The 25,616-nt window shown below is 36.9% G+C and overlaps 2 protein-coding genes across 3 annotated transcripts in view; one reads left to right on the top strand and one right to left on the bottom strand.

Moving 5' to 3' along the window:
* The window catches only part of RSPH14 (radial spoke head 14 homolog (Chlamydomonas)), a 104,148-nt gene extending 97,882 nt beyond the window's left edge, over nucleotides 1–6,266 (bottom strand). Inside the window, exons 1-3 of the mRNA XM_010575109.1 lie at nucleotides 6,068–6,266; nucleotides 4,201–4,303; nucleotides 3,882–4,000 (exon numbers count right to left, since the gene is read on the bottom strand). Of these exons, the coding sequence (XP_010573411.1) occupies nucleotides 3,882–4,000; nucleotides 4,201–4,303; nucleotides 6,068–6,266 (421 nt within the window). The remainder of the gene's footprint in view (nucleotides 1–3,881; nucleotides 4,001–4,200; nucleotides 4,304–6,067) is intronic.
* A 4,560-nt stretch (nucleotides 6,267–10,826) lies between these two features.
* RAB36 (RAB36, member RAS oncogene family) lies at nucleotides 10,827–22,946 on the top strand. 2 transcript variants are annotated; one of them, XM_010575121.1, is made up of 10 exons: nucleotides 10,827–10,922; nucleotides 12,077–12,165; nucleotides 14,751–14,816; nucleotides 15,879–15,980; nucleotides 17,646–17,710; nucleotides 18,709–18,760; nucleotides 20,160–20,241; nucleotides 21,874–21,964; nucleotides 22,505–22,624; nucleotides 22,857–22,921. In XM_010575121.1, exons 1-10 carry the CDS (start codon nucleotides 10,854–10,856, stop codon nucleotides 22,919–22,921), a joined length of 801 nt encoding a protein of 266 aa, XP_010573423.1. In that variant the 5' UTR covers nucleotides 10,827–10,853. The 2 variants fall into 2 exon arrangements, with proteins under 2 accessions (XP_010573423.1, XP_010573429.1); XM_010575127.1 differs by lacking the exon at nucleotides 15,879–15,980 and having other exon boundaries at nucleotides 10,831–10,922; nucleotides 22,857–22,946.
* Nucleotides 22,947–25,616: the final 2,670 nt, after the last annotated feature.

A 25,616-nucleotide genomic window follows, 5' to 3' on the forward strand; every position in this document is an offset into this window, starting at 1 on the left:
TCTCTCCCCCCCCCCCCCCCCCCCCCCCCCCCCCCCAAAAAAAAAATCTAGTTTGTAGAAAGCTGTGCAAGACTAACTTAATCTAGTGAAGGACTTCTATCCTGAACAAGTCTTGGAGGCTTTTAATAGCACAAACATTGACAGAGGAAAAGGTCAAAATCTGGCATTATTTCATAGCTGAAGAAATTAAGCTTTGGAAGAGAATTTCACCTAGAAAGGTGTGACTCAAGCAAGCTATAAAGAGACTGCTAGACACATCATGCTCTCTGAGAGATTCGAATATACGATCAGAAGATAAAGATGAAATTCTGCTTGCTTCACAGATGTAAACAGTTCCTCTACACTCATTTTTAATTTTCTACAAATAGAAGGGGGGGGGGAGAAGTAGGGAAAAAGTCGGCCTGCATGAATAGAGAGCATGATCACTGCAAATATATTAGGATTACACTAAATGTTGAAAATTAATCAAAGGAAAAAATTTATTAAAAAGACAATTATCAGGTTTCTAATAAAGTAACTCTCCTTACTTACATTTACAAGGAAATTGCAATGAAGGCACTGATGCACAGAATTTACCAAATAACTAATTTTACAATTATTTAAATGCCTTCTTTTCATACTAATTATTCTTTTCTGCTTTTTGGAGACAAAACTCCGGAACCATTCCCCAAAACAAGTCTTGATGTTAATTTGATTTGAAAAACCTGGTTCTTACCTGCCACCAGGACCTGAAGTGAGAGAGGTCAAATGAAGAAACTGGTATCAGTCTTAGCTCGAGAAGCCTCACTGAAAAGCAGCTACCACTCAGAGAATTGTAGCCTTTCTTGTAAATATAGGCAACTTTCACTAAGCTGGGACTGTAACATGATTTGGAAGCTGGTTTTTGTCTGGCAGAGGCTCCTGCTCACTACAGAGCTACTGTGAATCCTTTGCCTTCAATCAAAGGCAAGGTTTTGAGGAGAGATACTGCTGCAGCTAGCTCTCAGCTTTTGCTGAGTTCTCAGCTGGGGTTGGATAATCCTTCCACTCTAGAAGGTGTCTTGATTTCTTCTTGTATAGTATAATCTCACATTTCCTGATTATCACCAAACTGGTTTTACAGTTGTGACAGTTCCCATCAGTGGCTCCTGACCTAAGATGACATATTCAAATGCCTGCAAGGAAAAGACGGAACAATGGGAGTAGACCTGAGTGGCAGTATGGTGTACCATGATATATCCTCTGGTTTGGGCAAAGTATTTTGATTTATGTGGATTTCTTAAGTAATGTTTTATGTTTTGGCACCACCAAGAGCTAGTGTTGCTTACTGCTACAGTAAGTCTCTAAATAGAAATGATGGTTCTAATAAAATGCTTTCTATATAGCACTTGTTTTCAGTCCCTGCTTTTTAGAAAGTGTCTAACTGCAAACACTGGAAAAAAAGCCCTCATTTCCTCTCAGGGCCACATGGATAGTTTTTTTTTAAAAATTGTCCCCCGTCCCCCTCCGGAACTTTTATTCAGCCTCCAGTGAATGTTTTCTGCTTATGTAACTAAACTTCCAACCTACTTAGTTAATGCTCTGAGTTTTGGGAGATGTATGTAACATTAGTTGTAGTTTATATCCATAAGTCTCAAATTCATATCTAAAATGGTATGTACAGCAGCCACCAAACCCTGAGGCAGTTTCCCTGTTTAAACTGAAACCTTTCCAGTCAACTTAAGTTGTGCATCATGCACACACCTGAAAATGCCATCAGCAAAAGGAGACAAGTGGTAACTTCCTGCATTGGCCTACCAGAAATCTAGCCACATCTGAAGGTTAGAGTTAATAATAAAGTTCAGTACAGCAGGGATAGAACAGCAAGGCTTATTACTGAATTAGGCAGTTCCAAAAGGGCTAAGAATAAGGTCTTAGCCAGTATGGCTGAATGGTTAATGATTAACAGTGATCTACAAAAATTTTGCAACTTTATTTACTTCTGTTAAGTTTTCTTCTCCCATAAGTATCTGTTATGATCCACATACTTACAGGATGGTATCTATCTGTCTACACAGGTAAGAGACAGAATTCTTTTAAGGCAGACAGGTCAAAATTTACTTAAGCCAAGTTCCTGTCTCGTTGGCTTTGAAAAATCTGTAAAATGGCTAGTGAAATTAAATTAACAGAAAGTCTGGTTTTCTATAGTGATGTTCACAAAGCTGTTTAGCCCACCATATTAATATCCTTAATATGGATTCAATTATTTAGAACTCTAAAAAGGGTTGCATGCATGTAAAAATACATCTGTATTTTTTGAATTCATGTACACTCACTCAGCAAGGCTTTAAGCATTCATTTAATTCTTTTTTAAGCATTCTTTTTTAAGAATTCCTCAGATGAGATACTTTCCCATGAATTTAAATACTGTGGCTTTTTAATTGATAATTTCTATCTAATGAAATTTTATTTTTAAAATTATAATTTTCATCACCTGGAAAAGTTTAAGACTAATGTTCAGATTAGAAAACTATTGAAATTATAATCAAAGAATCTAGAAATAAAAGTAACAAATCGGCATAAATTCCCTCGGTGTATAAAAGTTTCAGAAACTATAAATATATTTATTAAATATAAAGAAAGCATGTAAAAGGTACAACGACCTATTCTTCTGGGAAGTCAAAGACAAATTCTCAGCTTCGATTACTCTATCTAGACTGAAGCATTTAAAAGCTAGATGCCTGACAGATGTAATCAACCCAGCTTCTGTTTACCTCACTGGACATAAATGGATATCGCCAGAGCAGAACTCATCTCATCCTAAACTAAGCACCTATGATATGTCAGACTTTTTGCCCCTTTAGATACTACTTTTCTCCTGCTGGAAGCATAGGGTGACTAGCTCAATTTGACATCTGAAGTTAGGTGTAGTTTATCACATTTTTAACTTCACATCTTACCAAGTCCATTTAACAATATTACCTAAGGGCAAACAATATTTGAATAAAATATTAGAAAAGGCAAACTTCTTCATTATTCCTTGCATCACCCCCAGGTTTTTTGGTTTGGGTTTGTTTGGTTTTTTTAAATTCACCACCTGAAAGCAATGTCAAAGCGTACATTTAAGAAACAGTGCCCATGAGCCTAAGGTCAACAACATGTTAATACCTTATCTGTGGAATACATAGCACAATAGATGGTGCCCTTACTTGCTCATTTGCCACTTCCTACAGCAGTGCTTGCAAGGAACAGGGAAGGCATAAAACAAATTTCACAAAATTTGTAGGTTCTAACACAAGAAAAACTTTCCACAAACCTTGTGTGCTTTGAAATTAGTGCACCATGATGAACAGCTGATCATAATTTTGAACAGAAGAGGACAAAGTGAATTTTTGATGCAAAATTCTGAAATACAAATTCAAGCGTGCAGTCCACACAACCTGTATCTTGAGCAGGTAGCCTTAACTTGCGTAAGACCTATGAAAATTAACAGATCTAGCAGGATCAGTCCCATCAATACATAGACAGGACTATCCACAGATGTATTATGTTAACATGGGGCATTTCACTTGTTATCTGTGTAAAGCATTTTCTGTATTTTGGTTAAGTATTCTCACTATTATTATACAATTTGCAAATTTTTAGAAGTGCAAAAACAGCTCTAGAACACATAGTTGTCTCCACCAATAGAAAAGATGACAGTCATACCTTTTAAAATTTTCTGCTATAACCCAAAGAATAAATTATAGGAAAACTAACTAAAGAAAATTAAGATGACCAAAAATAGAAAAGATACTGTTTTTAAATATGATTTTCAAGGAAAATAGAATAAAATAAATCTGGAAGATTTTACATAAGGAATCAGGTAAATTCACCTATCTGCTTTGCCCATTTGAATACTTAACTACTGAAAAAATCCCTACCTTCATGTAATTTTGCCATCATTTCAAAAATCTGATGTGTGTTCTTCCGACAGATATCTATTGGATCATCCAAGAGCTCAGTGAGGGCAGAAATCATTCCACTTTGTATCAACCCTTGCCTACAAACAACATGGGAGGACAGATTTAACTAAGCATAATAAAACTCATATATATTTGTGAGATGCTTAATCTTAACTAAATACTCTTATTTACATTGCATATATCATTTTGCCAAAATTTAGAAATTCTGTTCTTATTTCTTACTGAAACATCTTTATCATTTCCCACACCATTCAGTAAACTCTGGAATTACACCTACCTGCCAACATTATGCATAGCCATTATATAGAGGATTTCTGTTGTTTTTTGTCGGACAGTACTGTCATGATGTAGCAGCAAAGTCTTCAGGTTATCCAAGAATCCTATGAGACACAACAGTTAATTTTAGCGTTTCTTACCTTCAGCATTAATTTGAAATAGCAATACTCATTTTTATCTCACAAGTTGAAGTGCAAACAATCAGAATTTTCATCTTGTCCTGACAGTGAAACTCTCATTGTCTTATCTCAAGTAGGGAAGAAACTTTCAAGTTTCAAGGCCTACTGCCAAAAATGCCATGCTACAAACAAGCTGCTGACTTCTGTATCAAGTTAAATCCTAATCTTGCAAATATTTATGAAGTGATATAACTCTAAAAATAACTCAAGTCAGTGGAGTTATTGATGTTTTTAGAAAAGCATGTGTTTGCAGGATTGACACCTACTTTTTTTAAACTTTCTTTAGGAGTAGCATGGGCTATGTAAAAACACACAGCATTGCTTTTCACACATAGAAATAAATTTGGTGAACCATTAATGATTATGTGTATACACACACAGCACTGACCAAGAAAAACCCCCAAACAACAATCTCGCATTGCTTCAGCAGTTAATGTTAATCAAACAATAACTTACTAAATTTTGAACATGATTATTGGTATCTTTTATGAGGAAAAAAATACGAAGTAAATGGAGAAAAAAGCAAACCAGAGGACTTCTTCAGTGTTACATAATGAGCTATGTAGATACACAACAGACTGCTAGAAATTGTGAAAATAAGCTTGTGGGTTTTTTTCCAAAATCCAAATTTAGGATTTTTCCAAGTGCTGGGATAAAAGCTTTTGAAAATAGTGGTAGCCAGATATAATCCTAATGAGTGTGATAAATTTGGTTATATTGTCTTGTATCTTAATTTCTTATGAAATTCCAGGGGGGGGGTTTGTTATAGACTCATTCTACAATCACTAAGGTACTTCTGAGAAGGAGTTCTGCATAAAAAGCTCTGATGTTTTGTGTCTCCGGTAAAGTTATATCTGGATGTGCAATGCTATCCACTGCTGAAGGAATGAATGGCAAAAGATGACTTCACAGATTTTGCAAATGAACTTGTAAACCTTATTTAAATATTATTTTATTAATTATTAATTAAAAGGTTCATCAGAGTTTTTTTGCCTGTTATTATGGGATCTGAGATATGAGTATTTTGAGCACCTCAAGCATGAAAAATCCAGGAAGGTACCACTGTCCCATGTCATATGTGGTAGAAAATGTCTAATGAAGGGGGAAAAAAAAAAGGATTTTGCTTTTTTTCCTGCTCTAAGATAACTAAAATCTTTTTCTTTTCTGCTTTCTAAATAAAATATATTTAGTAGTTTTATGATATTAGAAATTAATAAATTCACTGCTTTGGTTTTTTTTCTGAAAGGTGCATGGATAACAGGATTAGAAAAGATTCCAGGCAAATGAAATTTAACTAAGTGGAAGGTGGTGGTGGGGGGTGTGTTTCTAACTTTGGACTAATTAAGCTTTTTTTTTTTAATTAGCCTATGTTAGGAATTAGCTAAAATTCAGAATAAACAAAAGAAAAGAAAGATTCTGCATTACTTTTGTATTTAGGGTTGACAAAACCTACAGTGAGCCATTGATAAATCCTGAAGTGAGGATACTCTTAAAATAACTGTCATGTATATGGCATTATAATATTCTTTACCTTTTTAAGGTAAAACAAGTAGAGATTAAAATAGAAAAATTTTCATGGTCATTTTGTGTCATCAAAGATATTGCAGGGAAAAAAAGTAGAGCACAAAAGTGATTTCCCCCCCCCCCACACACACACAGTGTCAAAGCCTATGACAACAGATCACCTACCTACTCCTATTGCCTGGTAGACATTTTCTGGGTCATGGACCAGATCGCAGAGCGCCATCAGTGCCCGCTGCTGAGTCAGCAGCTCAGGAGAACGTAACTCCTCATTCAGTTTAGGAAGGGCCCTCTTTCCAAATGCAATGGGAGCTTTTGTGGGATCTATATCAGGGGGAAGGTTGGCTGAGATACGAGCGTGTGCCATCCCAAATTTTCCTGGGAAGGATTCTCCCTATCCCTAAAAATACTCCAAAATTACTCTACCTGGTGACTGGACAGATGATGTACCAAAAAGACAACTACTGACTTTAAATCGTGCTCTGTGTCCCAGAAGAGCTATTTTAGCACACATTCATTGTTAGGAAGCTATGAAAGAGCAGGCTGGAATGGTTCACGGTCATCAGCGTTAATGTCTGTTCATCAGCTGAATTGTCTTATCTGGTTTAATTCTTTATTGAACACTGTAAAAAAAAGAGAGAGAGAAAAAGCTTAAAATTGCAAGGTGAGGGAGGGAACGTTTTTCAAAGGGTTAAAGTGAAGTAGTCCAATGTCCCAAACCAAAGGGTCTCAAAATAATACTAAAGCAAAAGCAAACAAAACGCCATTTTTCAAAGACGTATTCTTTTAAAAGGGGTCTAGTTTAAACCCGCCCTCAGAATTCGTTAACATTTGAAAGAATCGGTGATGGCTGACTTCGCCCTTCCCTCAGTAAGGAAAATGGCTCAGCTGACAGAAACATACAACCTCCAATACTGAAAACTGCTCACAAAAAAACCCCACCAGCTCCAAAGTTAAAACAACTGCTGAACAACTGCACTTCTCTCTTCAAAACAAAAGAAACAGACTAAATAATCAAAGGCGCCCTGTCCCACCAATATGTCGCCGCCTCAGCCCGTCCCCGGTTCCCGCTCCACAGCTCCTGCCAGCTGCGCCACCGTCTTTCGCGCCCGCGTGCTCTAGTTGCCACAGCAACCAGCTCTTGGCCTACGCCCCGCTCCGTGAATAAAAACTACGCAGCCAAGCACCCTGAGTCCGGCCCTGCGTCAACAGCGTAAGTACCGCGTTTGACGGTGGCTGCTGCGAGAGAGTAACGTCAACGGCGTAGTTGGCGAATTGGAAGCCGGGGCCGCTGCTTAGCGCGGGAGTCGGCGCGCGGCGGTGGGGCGCCGCGGGCGGCTGAGCTGAGGCGCAGCCCCTCAGGGAGGGGAGCGTGTGAGGAGATGGGGGAAACGCCGCCTTGGCGTTGCAGTGTGGAGGCCGTTTTAGCTCGTTTCTCTGCTGAAGCGTGGAGGGAGGGTCTCTTCTCACCCCCTGTTTTTAAAGTAATTTCAGTCGAACAAAATTGGAAAAAAAAAATCATATCGAACAAAATGGTGGTCGAGTTAATGGCAGAGGTATAGCAGGTGAGTGCCTTGAGGTACAAGGCTTGAAGGGAGCTCAGTAGTTTTAGACTAGGTTTTATTTCCTAGTCTTCTCCAGAATGTCACTATAAACAGCTAGAATGTGTAGCAGGGGGTTCCATTATCATTACGTAGTTTCACGTAACTGTATTCAAGACTTGGCCATCTTTTTCAGTACGATTCTGCTAAAAAGTATAGTGTGACTCAGAGGATGGTAGTCATGGAGAATGTATCATTGCAATGTTGCCAGCACAACTTAAGGGTGCTCTGGATTATCAGATGGGATCTGACATCAGGAAAAAAACTCTGAACAGCTTGTGCTATGAAAGGTTAGCTCTCAGTGCAAATACAGAAGTTGCTGATGTTTTTCATTATGTTTGAGTAACAATTATAATAATCAAAGTTCGTAAACTGGATTTTACAGAGCCAAAGTCATTCAGATCAGCCGGATTAAAGTACAACACAGGAATAGTTTCTGGTTTGTTGATCTTTAAAATCCATAAAAGAAAAATTACTACTTTAAAAAGTATTTTCCAGAAAGGATTAATTTTTCTGCAACATTTTAGAGCAGACTATTTAAAGTAGAGGTTATTTTCCTGAATTAGATTAGACTTCCACTAACTACATATTTGTAAATTTTCACCCTATTTCAAGAGGAAGAACGTGAACTTTTCTTAGTGTGGAAGGGGCAGGAGAAGTTCAGGGACTTCTCTTGTCCTTCAGTGTTAACTCTGTTCTTGTCCTTTTGGCGTGAGTTGTTCTGTCTTGTCCTTCACCGTAGCTTGGAATACTGATTTTGGTTAGTGGTCATGATGTTAACTTATTTTACGTACAGCTTCTGAATGCCTTCCTCAAATCCTTTGTCTATCCACAGAATCTGCTGGTGCTACTGTTCCTGCAATGTTGATAAAAGGAGGGCTGTGATGCCATGGAGACACTATATTCCCAGCCTTCCCTGGTGTCTGAATCCGCTTCAGGTCTGTAAGAAGAGAAAATCTGGATCTCAGTACTGATCATTCTTAGTATTTTTAGCAGCTTTGTATTTCTTAAATAATTGATTATTTTTTTTTCCTGTAATGGTGTGTCCAATTTGTTGACTCGGTAAATTGGGATATGTTTTTGTGTGTGTGAGATTTAGATTAAATATACTAAATGTAAGTGAAGATGGCCTCTCAATTTTCAAATGTTTCTTTTTGGTGGCCTTGGTCCCTCCTGTACTTTGAATTCACTGAGATTGTTGAACTGATTTTTTTTGTAGGTTAGTTTGTGAAAGAGCTCTAGGAGACGAGCAGTGAGTCAGCCTATGTACACATGACAGATTTTTACATGCTTAGGATGTGTTGAACTAGAACTAGGAGAATAGGGAGAAAGCAAGTTAGTGTTTGAAACTCTTACCAACTGGCAGAGTTTTTGTTTTCAGAACTATTATTTTAAGACATTAACATTGCTGTAAAATCATTCAAACTTGTCAAAAGGACAGGAGCACACTATAAAAAGGGTCTAGATCTCTCTAGTTTTATACGCTCACAAGTAGCATGATAAGTAGAAGTATGCATATGGTAATAAATAAATACTGTAAAGTCACCTTCTTTGGTGAATAACACGTGAGCTGCAAATCTGGATTCTTTGAGGGGAAGTGGGTGTTTCAGTATGGTTGAGATCACATGAGTGCCTGAAGTGATTTAAAAGCAATTCATCACAAAAGAGAATAAAGCATTAATTCTAAGTAGTGGACTAGCAATTTTGTTGAGCATTATTCTTAGTGTGGGTTTGTAAAACACAAGTGTAGTTTTTTTGTTACTTACTTACTCGTTGCTTAAAATTACTTGTCCACATTGATTTGCCCTTTAACATTTTTAGTCTGCAGCAGGAATGGGAGAGGCTTGTCTCCTGAATGTTATGAGGTCCAAGTCTGTTCCAGCATTATCAAAATATGACTATTAGAATGTGAGAGCTTTCTTTTGTCATGAAATTTGGAAATTTAAATCCTAATGAAATAAATAGCAAAATCTTTTAGCATCCTAAATTATGGTCTCGCATACTAAATGCTGTCTAAACTAATGAGTTGATTAACAATACTCAGGCAATACAAAAGAGACGTGTGATTTCTTATTCCTTGTCTTTAGTGTTTGGTACATTAAAAAGCAAGATTACTAATGACTAGAAAGACATTTCTATAATTCAGAATGTCTCATTAGTGGCATACACATCCTGACTCTGAAGCTGAGATGAAATCAAGTTGAAATTCTGAAAAAATCCCCTGGGAGTTTCTTTATGTTTGCTACTATGCTTTAATATTAGCACCGCAACTGTTCCCCATTCCATTAGTTCCTTGTCCGCTGGGTTAATCCCGCTCTTTGTATCCATATATACAACTACCTTTGAAGAAAATGGAACTATTTTCTTATACAGGATTAGGGGACCATTGGGTTTATTAAGGAGCAGTCTCTGATCAAAGGAATCTGTATGGCCACTAAACCCAGTTTGTTCTTTAAAAACTAGGGCCCTATGTATAGTTAAATTACTCCAACTCCGCCTTTCCAATCTGTAAGAGAAGAGGAGGAAGGGAACTGTTGCAAGCCTGTTGCTATGGCCACGCAGCAGCAGACTGAGCTGTTTATGTAGCTGGGATCTTGCTGCATCAGCTGCTGCACGGTGAGTCCTTCCTTACACTTTGCTACATGATGAATGTTCTTATTAGAAACATTCTTTTGAATGCCAGTACCCTATTAAGGGTCCCCTCCCCCAACAACCCACGAGGTTTCATTGCATAACCAAATTGATATGTCTCTAGTGGGTTATCTAAATGCATTTGTGATTTTCATGTGAACATTATTCTTTTTCCAAGTCAAACTATCTACTGATTTCGTTCTTTCTGAGTTGATCTTGGATTAAAGTTTGATGTTGTGCTAGGAAATGTGGCAGCCTCACCTTTCCTCCTTTCTTCTTCTGACCAGATGAAATCTGGTATCCCCTAACATTTATTAATGCGCTTAGTGCAGAGGCATTTCAAACAATGATGAGCGAGATTTTTAAATTAAATTCTGCAAAATCCTTTGAGGACTAAACTGCAAGCACTTATGTTGAATTAAGTGAACAATTCTCTGCCCTCCCATGGAATTAGAGTTGTTGTCTTGTAGTTTCAGAAAGCCACTGTTTGCTACTACAGCTATGTGCACTGAAGTGGTCCCTTTTACATAAGAAACAGGTTTTTCTTTAATGCAAATAAGGTGAAAGAATTGCCAGTTGTACCGAAAGGAAAAAAAGACAATGAGTCTGTAAGAACTGTTAATTTTTTTCTAATTATGTTTTCCCTGTATTGAGGCAATTCCTGAATACTATGTTTCTCTTTCTATATATCCTGTCTGGTAGAATTTAATTGAATTTGAAGGATGAAGTCCAACCTAATGCATTTGATTCCCCCGGTGAGTAGGGACAGAATAATCTCCCGGTTTCCCAAGGTAAGCATTCTTTATCCCTCTAATCACAGTATATAGCGCCTGTCCCATTGAGCTATCTTTCCCTTGTGCTAATAGTATTTTAATTTACTGTACAGTTGATGTCTTCTGCTAAAATTACAAATTGTTTAAGGATTTCTTTCAAAGACGAATGTGACTTCATATTCCCATTCAATGCTGATATCTTTAATAATAATCCTCATTTCTTTTAACCTTTACAGAAAGTGACTCTTGCCACAAAAGTGTTATCTTATCATTTCAGCCAAACATTAATAATTACATGCTTAAACAGTTCCTACACCGAGGGGAAATAAGAACCATAGCTGATATTAAATATGCAAAAAGTCTAATTAGATCTATGTGGAGGTTTTGGTTGAAGAATTTGGGGCAATTTTAATTTTCTGTCTGTATAGGAGCCTTAGTCATACAGTAGATCAAATGTAGTAGGCACTGTAGAAACACAGACAGAAAAGAGCATTGATGTTCCCAAAGAGTTTTGTACTTGAAGTATAATAGAAGAATTAAGGACAGGGAAGGACAAGGAATTAACATTCTAGTTTTTTCAGTTGTTCAAAAGTTCCTTTCAGGGGAGTTAGCATTTTTTTCCATGCTTGATCTCGGCCACATATTTTGCTTTTAATTTTATGAAAACTACCACAGTTATTTTAAGCAAATACAAGATAAAATAAGTTTGTCTCATTTTTAACTAATGCCTAATTAAAAACTAGTAATAAAAATGGTGCTTTAAGCATATAAGAGATCTAAAAGACTTTGTAGTAATAATGACTTGCTGGTGGTATGCTCCCATCTGTGTTTGTCTTGTGTGCCTTAGATTACTGGGATAATTTAAGGTACTTGCTATTGTATAGAATGATGAGCAAACGTATTTGACTGTGGAAGTTTAGCTAGTGCTCAGATGCTGACACTCAGAAAGGTGGTCAAATGATGGCACTGTCCAAAGGAGTTTTTACAAACATAACTGTGGGGAAGCCTTACTGCCTTCTAACCCAAGCTATCCCTTTTCTTATGCCAGGGTATCCCTGTGCTTGTCAAACTCTTTGAATTAATCTCCTTACCTATTTTTTTCCTTGCTGATTTGACTTCTTGCAAAGTAGACATCACGGTTTATCCCAGTAGCTGTTCTCTGCTTTTTTCAGTGGTACACACCTGAGGCCTGTCTGCAGTTCAAAGAGCACTTCCATGCACAGGTCAGGGCTGCTTGTCAGCAGAGCACTGGAACAGTTGGGTAAGTTTGTAATAAACCAAGTATGCAATGAAGAAAGTATTTTAAGCTCTTTATAGCCTGCTTCCCTCATAGGCTTTTCCTCCCTCATTCCTCATCTTCCTCACTCCAGTATGTTTCAAGGCAGCTAAGCCTGTGCATGTGGCAGTTCTCTGACCTATTTGACAGTAAATGAATAAAGTGCCTCTTCTTCCCATAATTGTCGAAGATATCTTTTCTGCTGCCATAAGTAGCGTTGAAAAAATAGCAGAGTTGTTTAGCCACAAATAGTTGTTTAGCAACTTTGAACTAAACTCTGTTCAAAAGACTAATTGACTGTTTAAAGTTAGTGTTGAATTTTGCATATGCAAGTCAGTATGGCAACCAAATTCTAGAGCAGGAATAGGGCAGATCTAGCCTTGCTGTATTCTCTGTTGGTGTTCCAAAATAAGCAGTTAATAAAGGCTTTGGTGGGGGATATAAACATACAGCATTTCTAAGTTGCTTGAAACACGTAAAAATCTAGCTTTAGTCTTTTAGACGTATACATGCTGAGAAATTCTCTTAAATGTTTCCTTAAAACTGGAGCAAAATTCTGGTAAATATATAGCGTTGAAAATCCAAATAAACTTTTTTATGCCCTAGTAATAATCTTTAAGTTGGTTTTCTTTTTCACATCATCTCTCTCCCAGAACTGTTACTAGTACTGATCTAATTCCTGAAGCAAGGCAAGAAAGCTAAACTGTGTTAGAAATCATCACTATTCATTTAAAATAAATAGCTTTATGTTTTAGTGATTAAATGCTTCTGCATTCCAGTGTGAAGGATCTTTCATAAAGTGGAGCTTTTATGAATACTGACAATTAGCCCACTATTTCAAATCTAGAGTTGTTGATTACCATGAGACTTGTCATGATACCCATCTTTAAATGTAACTTTTTATTCATTTCACTAGAGAGTCTTGCTAAAAAAATTGAAGCCAAAATAGGTCTCTCTGAGGGGCATCAGTGAGTTTATTGCTTTTTAAAAGCACAGTCACTTAGTTTCATGTAAATTTGTTACAAGTGTCCAGACAATTTCACTAGCAAAACATGCTTTAGTGAATTGAGGCATTTTTTTTCCCTCACCACAACCAAGATCTATTTGGTTTTTTTTATTTCCAGGGTAAACCAACTCTCCAGTTCATTTATTCTGGTTACAGAGTATAGCTATAAAGCTTTACATTTTGGCTTTGTGAATATAATTAAACCACTTTCCTGTCACTGCTCTCTAAATATGATTATTAATAGGTCATTTTTTGGTGGGGAGGGGGCAGGAGGGACAGACAACTGTGTGTTTTGTACAGTAATTTTAAAGCTGGACAGGAATAACCATTATCTTCCTTTTCCATTATCCCAAGTAATGGAATATTTCTTTGTCATTTGGAAAGGTAGTCTGAGAAATTCAATAGCTAATGGCTATATTTAAGACTCTCTTGATATTCCATCAATGTGTTAAATTGTCTAATCTAGGGAGTTTTTTTCCCCATTATGAGTTAATGGAACACACACCTCTAAACCATCACTTACTCTTTTGCTTTTCCCTTAAGGTTGTTGATTTTATTCATTATTTTATCAGTAACAGTTAATCAGGCAGAGACATGTCAGCAGCTTAGGGGCCTGTGGCCACTCATTTAGTGTTGACTGGCACACAAAATGCCTTCTTTTTTTTGAAATATTAGTCATGCAGCTTACCAGTCAAGATTTGGACTGTTTGGATAACTTGGAATCAGCATCACATGGAAGCCTGATATAACTGGAAATAGTATGCAACAGAAGATTAATTCCTTTGTTTAAAAAGCCATTCTTTGATATAAAAGAACATTAAACCTCTTAAGCCATTTTTGTAGCATGTACACAGGAGATGTCAATCCAAGTTTGGGTCAACAAATACACTTACATTCATTTATCCACCTGTATCTCCTAAAAGATACACTACATTTAAATGTTAAGAATGCAGGCTGAGTCACCTACAGCCCATCTGCTGTATTCTGTGGGAAGACCCAGAGCAAAGAGGATTATTTGCATGAAGCCAGCTTCAGATTAATATTATTCCACATAGTCAGAAAACGTATTGGCTCTAACCATGTGGGCTTTTTTTTCCCAGAGACAAATTCTGCAGTGGGTTATTTTATATATCAGCAATTTCTTGTTTCTGCACTTAGGACTCGATTTGTACTATTAAAGTCAATGAGAAACTTGTGGTTAATTTTAATGAAAAGGATGCAGATACTCTATGTTCTTAGTGCAACCTGCCAAATGCATATACTTGTAGTCAAAGCAACTTTAACAGAATACAATTTATGTCCCACTGGATTATATTTAAGAAAAAAAAAAATATGCAGAGTAAGAAATGGACTATTTCTGCTCCAGAGTGGTTTGGGTTTTTTGACCTTGTTCTTTCTTACAATTTAAGACTCTGATCCTGCAGCACAGTGGCATTTAGGTAAACTGGAGTCACAGGTACATGTGCTGATCGCTTGCAATTTAAGGATCTAAATCAGAATTTTTAGAGAGAGAATGTTGAAATTGCTGCTAAAAACATGTAATGTTTTCACATATTTATAACAGGCTGAAAATATCCAAAGTGGTTGTGGTAGGAGACCTGTATGTTGGGAAAACCAGCCTTATCAACAGGTACAGTGTATCTCAGCAGATGGTTTGATTCTGCTATTTCTCAAATAAACGTTATAATGTTTCCATTCCTGTCCATTCAGTGTAGTAATTCATGGTTCTGTTTTGCACCATGGTTTTGTTATTAAATAAAAGACAAAACAGTCTACAATATGAAACAGGCTTAATATACCAACACAGAAAGTCATGCTCCAGCACTTCTATCAGTATATGTTATATTCTGAACTATTTTTATCCAGTCAAATATGATACAGTGTTTCCTTAAGAAATCCAGCCTAAAGGCTGAACAATCAGATGGTACAATAAAAAAAAAAAATAATAAAAAAAATCTTTCTAGTGTCTAGTCTTGGTTTCATGTTTTCTCTTTACTTGCAGGGTTGTTCACTGAAACATTTTTAAGTCGTCCTTGCGTGGGTACCTGTACTCATTTCTACAGCTGCAAGACTGTAGAGGAAGCTCAAGTTTTTCTGTAGCTTATAAAATAAGACAGATAAAATGCAGAACGCCTTAAAGAATAGTTATTTGATTCTTTACTGGATGTTAAAACCAGCTTTTATGCTTTTTGTATCTAAGTCCAGTGAACAGATCACTGACTTTCTGTAGCTTATGATCACCATGACAACTTTCTGTCTATGTTTGTGTTTTATTATTATTATTTCTTCCATGTTCTTAAGTAGATATGGTAAGTTTTTTATCTAATTAATTAATCATTTGGCTCATTTTTTAAACATATATAATTATATCTATATAAAATATAAATATATTATTTATATAATATATTCCCTTGTAACTAAAACTATAAGATACTGTATCTTCCTTGACAGTCTGAAGATATTTTGTTCTGATTTTCATCTCATCCTGAGAGCTTACTAGTTGTATATGCTTTCTAGTTTGTTATCCAGTATCTCCTGTTTTAAAATCAGTTTCTTGGTGGTTTTATATATGCTTCTGCAATATATAGCCACTCCACAGTTAGTGAATTCTTTTCTTCATAATTTACACCAGATAGTGTTAGTTTTGCAGTTATTTGTAGCTGGGTGTTTCTATTTTTTTTTCTTATTGCAGATTTTGTAAAGATAATTTTGACCGAGACTACAAGGCGACCATTGGAGTGGATTTTGAAATTGAACGTTTTGAAATAATTGGAATACCATATAATCTCCAGATGTAAGTTGAAACAGCATGGTTAAGTATTGCACAGAGTACATTCTCAGCAGAGCTTGAATTGCTGCAGGCTCCAGTGCAGTAAAGATTTTTAAGAAATAATAAAGTTGCACAAAGAATAGTGTGATGTGAAGAACAGGTTCTGTGCCTGGACTTGCAGTTTTAGTAAAAATTTTACTCTCTTTAATTTGTCATTCCTAAAAAAAACGTTGTAAGTTTGTCAATGACAATTCATCTTGGAGGTCTTGTACCATTTCTGCCTTTTTTACTCAAGTTTCTTGAAAGAGAAGTGGAAGCTTTTCCCACAGACTTTGTACAGTTATAGTGTTACACCATTCTGTCATTTGAGTTTAGTAGACACAATGAGCACTGAACCTGGCTTTACTGGGAGTTTTATGGCTGCAGCCATTGAAATTAATAGTAATGTGTCCAGGGATTTCAGCATCTCTTAATTAGGCACTAATTGAATCTCCCCAAATTGTAGAAAGACTGGAGTGTTTTTATTAGAGTTTGAACCTAAAAATCTTTGATTTTCAGCTTTGTTTATCAGACTAGTGGGAATCCTGGCCTTCTCTCACCTGCTTTGGTTCTGCTGAAGGATGTTCTTTGGTATTTCTAGTGGCTAGCAATATTGTTCTGTAGAGGGCGTTATTGAATCATCTATGCTGTAGTGTGACCTAGAGCAGAAACAAGATGCTTTGCATGTATTTTTAGTGCATGAATCTTAAAAAATCTTTCACTTAGGAACACATTTTTTCTGATATCATTGATGTAAATAGATGGCTAATGGGATTTATTGAAAAATACTTAGAAATCCATTTCCCACTGATTTCAGTGCCATTGTGTTTTTGAAAATTCTGCCAGGCACTATACTTTTGGAACTTGAGTCCCTCTAAAAGTCTAGACTGATTTATCAGTGTTTTGCCAGCTGAAGCAATAAGGTTCATGAGCTACGAAATGTCAGGTTGTATTATCCACAGAATCTTCAGTGGCTAGGTAGAACATTTCCATATGATAAGCACTAGTGCCCCCTCTTGCTAAGGGATTTCCATACAAGATAAATTTGCAAGTATCTGTGACTGGCAGTACTAGGCCATAACAAAACCTCAAACCTCTGTAGTGCTAGCAGTAGCTGAGACTACTGCATATCATGCTCATTAATAAGAAACACTTGATTTTTCTTTAATGCTGTCATTAGTACCTGATGGACTGAGCTGTAGGTCTCTAATTTTTAGTGTATGGACAGTTATTATATGTAGCAGTTGCTAATGGGCTAATACATGATTTAGCTAGGATTAGCACAGAAAGTTTTCAAAATTAGCTTGCTCTAGATATACATCCAAATGACATAGGTGAGGAAAAAATAATTTAAGAAAAGTGTATTACCATGCAGAATATGAATATTTGAATTGTGTCTCCAAAATGACCAGTATTTAAAAAAAAAAAAAATCCCCAAAAACCAAAAACCAGAGTTCAAATATCTTCATTAAATAATACAGCTTTTCTGTATTTCTATCAGTAGTTAATGAATAATATGTTCCAGATGGTAACACTTCTCTGGTATCACATTCTTCTCCAACTTGTACCAGTCTGCTGCTTCATTAGCATGCTTACTCAGGTTACATTGGGTTTCATTAACCTGAATTTCTTTTTTCCCCCATTGCACAGATGGGACACAGCAGGTCAGGAAAAGTTCAAGTGCATTGCATCTGCTTACTACCGAGGAGCAGAGGGTGAGAACAACATTAGTTTGATTCTGGCTGTGACAGGAGGTTATACTTTATACAGAAACATATATGCATACGTGCTCCTTGGAAAGGTACCTGTAAACACAGTGTGGTAGAACGGATTGTCCATTATTGGAGAGAAGTAGGGACTAAAAAGATCATGAATTGATATATTCTCACATCTTGTCCTGGCTTCGGCTGGGGTAGAGTTAATTTTCACAAGAAGCTGGGAGGGGACACAGCCAGGATAGCTGACCTGAACTAGCCAAGGACATATTTGATACCATATGACATCATGTTCAGTATATAAACTGAGCGAGCTGGCCAGGGGGAGGAGTGATTGCGGCTTGGGAACTGGCTGGGCACTGGGTGTGCGTCACTTGCTTCATATACTCTTTTATTAGTATTACTGTTACTATTATTGCTTCTGTCTTTGTGTTGTCCTATTAAACTGTCTTTATCTCAACCCATGACTTTTTACATTTTTCTTCCAATTTTCTTCCCTATCCCACCAGGGGTGGGGGAGGAGTGAGCAAGCAGCCACCTGGTGCTTAGTTGCCGGCTGGGCCTAAACCATGACACACCTGCAAGCTCTGAATGTTCTGATGATGCAGTGATAAAAATTGGCACTTTTGTGTAGGGGGAAAAGAATTTGGGTTTGGGTAAGATTATTGCTGAAGTTAGAAGTGGATACTTCTGGCATTTCCTTTGGTAAGAGGCAGTTTCTGCAGGAATTAAAGTGGTCCCAGAATAAAAGGAGTAATAGCACTATAGACTGCAGACTACAGTTAAAGACTAAATAAGTTGAAGGCTGAGGAATTCTTACTGGGTGCTAGAGAAGGAAGAGGAATGAGCAAATGGATGGTCTTCCATCTCCTCTGTGTTAAATCTGCTCTTGTACTCTATATGTAAACATACTCTCCATTTAACAAGATGAGTTGGAGAGACTTCTGATACACTTTCTAACTTAATTACTTTTTTTCTGTTCTTGTCTTTTATTGCAGTTATAATAACAGTGTTTGATCTGGCCGATATCCAGACTTTGGATCACACCAAGTAAGTTTCTGTATTTTGGCTTAGCCTTTAAAGCTTTTACAGCAGGTTTAATTGTCTTGGATAGCCTGTAGTTGCTGAGAACTCGCTGGATTGTGAGTGTATTTTCTATTGAGCTAAGAAATGAAGAATGACAGTCACTTGTTTGGATTACATAGGGTGGGATTTTTATGAAGAAAATGCAGGGCATAAATTTGAACACTTACTCTTGACTTCCTTTATAGTCAGTGGAGAGAAGGTGGCACTTCAGTAAGAGCTTGATCCTTCCAAAACTAGACATGCAGGAAGACATGAAGTGCATCCTTTTTTCTCCATTTGCTATAAACAGAATAACAGGCTGGCATCTGATGTAAATGGTAAAATTGATGACATGCATCTCATGCGTAATGTCTCAAAAGCCTTTCATTTTCTAGGTGCACTGCTAGCCTGAAATTATTTTCTTTCTCTAGTTTCTGTAGTGATTCTGTTGGGAAATAGGCTGTCAAAAAGAGGAGAGAGAATTAAAAACTCAAAGTATATGTAGATATAGATAATCTTGCTGGTTCAGATACTTGTAATGGTTTGGTTACATCAGCATGCTAATTGTTATGAGTAAACTTATTCTGCTTTTAGTGCAGGCTGCAAAACCCTACATGGATCTATGATCCACGTTGTTATCGCCAGCTCAGAGTGTATATATTTCTAACATACTGTTGTGACTGTAACGCAGGTACATGTTTCTTTACAACCTGCACCTGGTCTTATTTGAATCTGTATTAGACTATTTCCTTAGACTGCTGCTGTGGTACTTAGCTCATTTACATAGGACTTTGTAAAATAATATATATATTAGCATCTCTGCTTGGCTGAAAATAATTGAAGCCTGTGAACCTGATTTCCCACACATGCACACACTCCCTTCCATCCTTGACTTGTGTTGGATGACTCAGGAGGAACTTGATTGCTGGAGTAACAAAAATATACAAGCTTATGAGACAAGAATCATGCAGCCTTCATAGGGAGCTGTTTCATAATGCTGAATAGATTATTTCACTCTTCTTTATTCCCATTTGTATCTGATCTGCTATGTTGTTCATATCTTTTCCTCTGCTTCTTGTTTTCTTATTCCTTATCTCAATCAAAACTTTGCCCCCTCCCTTATACTGATAAATACTCTCTCTGGTTGCTAAAATCATTGCTGAATTTGCACTCTACAGTGGGCATGTTTGAACTTTTCATTAGTGGAAGACATGCATTCAAAGCAGTTGGAATAGCTCCTGGTCTCTTTCTGTCTAGAAAATAAGGTTTTTGATACTCTCACGTAAATTCATCTTCTTACTTTTCTTGTGACCCTGTTATCTGTCACTTTCTCCTATATTCCTCAGTCCCTCTGCCTGATTCTCATTTCTTTTTTGTATTTCAGACAGTGGCTAGAAGATGCATTGAGGGAGAATGAGCCAGATTCCAGCTTCATCTTTCTAGTTGGAACAAAAAAAGATTTGGTGGTAAGTAAATTGAATGCAGATAAGGAAATCGGGTTTCCCCTAGTTCCTCAAGTAATTTCCCTTACAAGTTGTACTCAATGTTGTTGAGATAAAGGCCTTGAGGGAAAAACCTAAACAGAAGGAAAGAAGATCACAGGTGAATAGAATGGCAGACTTGGTTCCAAGTTAAGAAGACGCTCCTGAAAAAATGGGTAGTTAGTGTAATATCCCTATTTCCATTCCGTGCATGACATTTTTCAGGCACATGCAGACACCTGAAAAGGCAAAGAAAAGTTGGGTGCACGAAAGAATGGAGTACCTAATGATCTTGAAGGTTTTGTTTGTTAGTTTTGTTTAGGACAGTGTGTTCATTATGCAGGAACAGGGAAGAATTCTTACTTAATTGAATGTGACATCTTTTTCAGAAGAACAGGATATAATGCACTCACCGTACACCATTCTGAGTCTTGTGTTTGTCTTTCTCTAGCTATCAATACTTAATTCTTAAGGATTTCAAAACAAACTTGCTGCTTCTGCTGTTTAGTTGATTATTATTTTTTTTAATTTCCCACCCCCCGCCAGCTGCCACAGTATCACTTATGCAGTTTGTTTCTTACCCTTCACTGAAAATAAGTCCCAGAAAACTGCATGTCTGTCAGTTTTTCTGGTACTTTGTGTTGCTTATGCTGCTTTTTCTGAGTTGCAGTAAAAGCTAAATGTGCCAGACCTCTGAGGACGCAGATCTCAAGTCTTGTCTAAGCTAGAATTTGTTACTGTAAATTGGTTTCTGTTTTTAGAAACAACTGAAAGGGAGACAAGAGCAGAGCAAAGGATTGTGGGTTCTAGGTATTACTTCAGTATGAAACCAGTATCTTCCCAACTGGATTCACTGTACTTCTCATCTTGATGTCACATCATCCTTTCCAAATTTTTAGAATTCTTCTCAATTGTGCAGAGGTTCCCCATTGTAAGACAATGCACAGAAAACTGTACAAACAAAGATGACTTGTATCGTCCATCATAAATGGGCTAGAAATTGAAAGCAAATAGCAACATACTGGTATGGTTGATCACAGAGAACAAATGAGAGGGGAAATATACCTGAAAAGTAAGTGCAAGAAAGAAAAATCCATTGGAGGGGCAAGAAATTTTAGTCTTAAGAAGAGATTAAAAAAAGAGCAAAAATAAAAAGGGGGGAAGGCAGTTGTGTTACAACATAGTAAAAACAGATGGAGTAGAAAAAAGGATCTGAGACAGAGACAAGATTAAACCCAAAGAACCATTGTGATTAGTTGGTCCTGCAAGTCTTCTGCTGAGAATGGTGGGATGACAAGAATTTAAAGACTAGTATCTGGGCTGTTGTCTTTATAGCTCCCTACCACACTATACAGTTAGATACAACAGTCACACTTGTTAAGTGTTGTTTGTTTCAATGCTGTGGGAGGTGAGTGGAGACTTCCATTTTAAAAGCAGTACTAAGTACTTGAATGTTCATTCTTGCAATCATGTCTGATTGCACAAGTTCTAAGGCAAGGCCAGAAAGGCCACTGTGAAAACTGGAAGCATCACAGTAGAGGTGTTAGCAGTACCTCTATGTTATTACCAGCCCATATACACTTCTTATGTTAAAGTTATTCCATATTATTTACTCAGTCAGATGCTGTGTGTGAAAGGACAGAGCTAGATGCCATCCGCTTTGCCAATGAGATGCAAGCAGAATATTGGTCTGTTTCAGCTAAAACAGGTAAGTTACTGCAAAGGATGTAAAAACAGTGCAACCACAAAGGCTTATGTTAAGGTGGGAGGAAGTTGAAGTTCCTTATCCCCCCATTCCCATGCAGGTTTTTTGGTTGTTCCTGCATTTTGTTGCTATTGGAAACTTCAGGTTTATTAATGGTTGATTGTATTTGAGTATTTGTATGTGTGCTTGCACTGTCATGTTTACAGAAAGGAGTACTTGAGCTGCTGTGCATGTTTAATTCATAGGTAGTTACATAAATACACATGTGCATTGCTACTCAACATTAGCAATGAACAAAAGATTATACCACACACTGAATTCTTTCTGTGGCTGACTAAAAATAAAGGTACAGTACAGGGTACAGTGTTCCAGAGTAAGAAAATGAGAAATCATCTCTGCAGTGATCAGAATGGAGGACAGATTGTTGGAGAGGCCTGTTCTGTCCCAGTATGGAGCGTGATCTGTTCACAAATGTGCTTGTTATGCTTGATAGTGTGTTGATGTGCAGTTGTAAAACCACATAATTTCTGTCCTGTTTCCTAGGGGAAAATGTCAAAGAGTTCTTTTCCCGAGTTGCTGCCTTGGCCTTTGAACAGTCCATGATAAAGGAACTGGAGAAAACTGCTGGACATACGGCCCAAATTGGGGCAGGAAACCTCATCAGTATGTTAAGTTTTGGGTTTTGCATGTATTTTCCTTGTTTACAGTCTGAAGGATTGAGGACGTTTTTCAAGCAATAAAGCCTGTTTCAGACACCTGCAAGCATATTCATGTCATTGTATATCTGAGTTCTAGCATATAGGAGTGGCTGGGGCTACATTCAGCTTTTGTTATCCTTAGTATTGGATGGTATAATTTCTTGTGAATGGATTTTATAACTTTTTTGTTTTTACAGAAATGGAAAAGAACATGATGGAAATCCCAGAAGGCAAAACTCAAGTCAGCCTGGGTTGCTGCTAACTGTCAACAGTTTCTGCAAGTGCCATGCTTCGCTCTAGTCCAACATAGAGCACCTGCAACAATAAAAGCTCTCAAACCAGAAAGTTTTATTTTTGGAAATGAGGGAGGAAAAATTTATCCAAACTTTCTTTTTGTGAGTTCCCTTGCTTACTTGTGCAGGATGGTACAACTGTTACATAAACCTTTCTCTGTGTAGTGGAAACATAACATCCTTGTCTTAATGTAAGAAGGCATTGCCAGTGCCATGTGCTCACCTGTCTGCCAGAAACACTTGTAGTCAAAAGTTATGTAATTTTCATGTGTTGTTCTTTCATCATTCTCTAGAAGTCTTAGAAAGTGAAGTTGCGTTCTCATAGGAGCAGAAAACAAATGGCAGTTCAGAATAAAAGGTGCTATCCATATGTTTCTGCCTTTTAAGATAATGGTATAAAATAACTCTGACTTGCTTTTATGGATTCCAAATATTTTAAAACTGTTCCAAAAGAAATCTTTTTACATAACAGGTATGGAAGTACACAAATGCATAGTTTCCACTGTGGTTTCCCCATCCAGGAAAAATCTGTATTATTTTTCATTTTCCACTTGAGAACCAGAGCCCAGTATTTAAATATTTCCAAGTCTAGGAGAAGTCCAGGTAGGAACTTTGTTGTTTTATCCTAGCTGTCTAATATTTTTTAAATGTTACCAGATAAGAATGCTATTTTCCACTCTCTTGAATAAGAAAGAATGGTCACATAGGTGCATGACATGGAATACATGAAATCTAATTTTTCTGTCTTCCAAAGAGAATCCTTCTCTGGATTGATCTTCATGAATATTGTCTACACTGCAGTTCTACTTTGTTGCTAAGAGTAATTTTTTCATTTTATTCTAACTGCATTTTTTTGTTTGTAGTAATGTAACATGATTCTGGAACCACCTGCAGTCTCAGTCATGAACTTGTTCATCCCTGTCTGTGTAGAAACTCTGAGGTGATAAGGTTAGATTCGATACTGCTACTAAACTCTTAGTCACTCTATCTGCTTTTACTGGATAAGATAATTTGATCACTAGATGGTAGCAGCAATTTGATCCACTGCTTAATAAAAGTAGTAATGGCAGAGAAATAATTTTGCTATTTTGTGAAAAGACTTGTGAGCATGTGGGGGATGGGAAAAGATGGAGTTCTCCAAAGCAGACACATGCTTGTTAAGCTCTAAGGTACTTGCCATATGAAGGTGTCATTACTGAATGCTTATGGTAGAACCAGCTCTCTGGACATGTTGTTGCTGTGACTTGGTGTGCTGGCTGGATCAAAAAACCGTTGCCCCAGTTTTGCCTTTTCAAATATCTTTTGACATAACCTTGTGCAATTAGTTCTTTAGAAACTACTATCGTTGTTTAATGGGGAGAGATTAGCTCTGGGTACCACTGAATTTCATCGAAGTAAAGCACCTTTGCAATGCTCTTCTTCTGTTCTTTGGGCAACAATGACTGATGCCAAAAGATATCCCTGTTTTAAAAGTCATTCCTGCTGACAAATGACATTGCCAGAAATTTGAATGACAAATAATGTTGCCAGAAATTACTATAGCAAATATTTGGTCAGTATTTGTGAAATTGTATTAGTATGATTGAGTATGATAATTAGGTTTAAACTGCAAAAGTACAAAAAAAATGAAAGGGAAATACACTCATTTTATTTCCCTCTAATTTTTCCAGTACCTCACTGAATTTTAATATTCAGTTCTGAGTATCTAGTTAGTGATATTTCTCTGAAGATAAATGAGATGCTCTAAATCTTTTGCTTGCACTAAACCATACAAATTTATGGTCCTTCAAAACTACTCTAAGCACTCAAATGAAAGAATTACCAATGCAATCAAAGTGGGACAACAGAAAGACTGCTTCTCTAACAAATCTATCAGCAGCTTATAACTCCATACTTCTAAGATTCAAATCCAACATTACGTGCTATGCTGGCATAAAAAAAAACCAACGTAGAACATCTTCTATAATGCTCTAAATTTCATACTGCAATTATTTTAAATGGAGAGAAAGAAGAAAACCTATGGACAGTTACAAGTTACAGTTTCTTAAGATACTCATTCAGTCATTACAGAAAAAAACAGTATCTGGAAAACTGATTGTAACAGGATCTTTCAGATTTGAGCTGCTGAGAAAAAAAACCCCCATTTCTTAATAAATCTATGTATCAAACTGCAAATATTCTAGATTCCCTGCCATTCCCCCTGCCCCAAACTGTTTGATAAGAAATAGGAAAAAGTAGAGAAAAGACCACTAAAACACCCTTTTTATTACTTTTATTTTCTTATGACATAAGTTAGAGCAGCTTCATAGAATATGATGAATAGACATCTAGGAACTCTGTGTCTTTTTTTTTATCGGACAATCTTCACTTTGGCAATTGTACTGATTCTGTTGGCAAAGATGCAAATGTAGCATTTGGTGGAGAAAATGAATATGTGTGGGTAGGTAGGGAGTTATTTATCCAAATGTGTAATATTTTGACCTTATGATGTTCTATGTATTTGTTCATCTCTCAAATCTGTTTCACAAGGATGACGAATATACACTCCACTTGTACCATGTGCTGCACGGAGTGGGCAGCATAGCCATGGTCTTCATGTTTACTGAGTTTGAATGAGAGTAGAAAAGATGGTTCACTCTACTGCAGCAAATCATGTTGTCTAGG

This window comes from Haliaeetus leucocephalus, unplaced genomic scaffold (genome assembly GCF_000737465.1).
Source record: "Haliaeetus leucocephalus isolate CR32 unplaced genomic scaffold, Haliaeetus_leucocephalus-4.0 Scaffold13, whole genome shotgun sequence".
In the NCBI taxonomy this organism is placed as follows: Eukaryota; Metazoa; Chordata; class Aves; order Accipitriformes; family Accipitridae; genus Haliaeetus; species Haliaeetus leucocephalus.

Bases quoted from the DNA above. Each gene is read 5' to 3' on its own strand.
- RAB36 (XM_010575121.1), top strand. From the start codon at position 10,854: ATGAAGTCCAACCTAATGCATTTGATTCCCCCGGTGAGTAGGGACAGA. The intron at 12,166-14,750 runs GTAAGTTTGTAA...TATTTATAACAG, and splicing joins CAGAGCACTGGAACAGTTGG to GCTGAAAATATCCAAAGTGG. The intron at 18,761-20,159 runs GTAAGTTTCTGT...TTTGTATTTCAG, and splicing joins CAGACTTTGGATCACACCAA to ACAGTGGCTAGAAGATGCAT.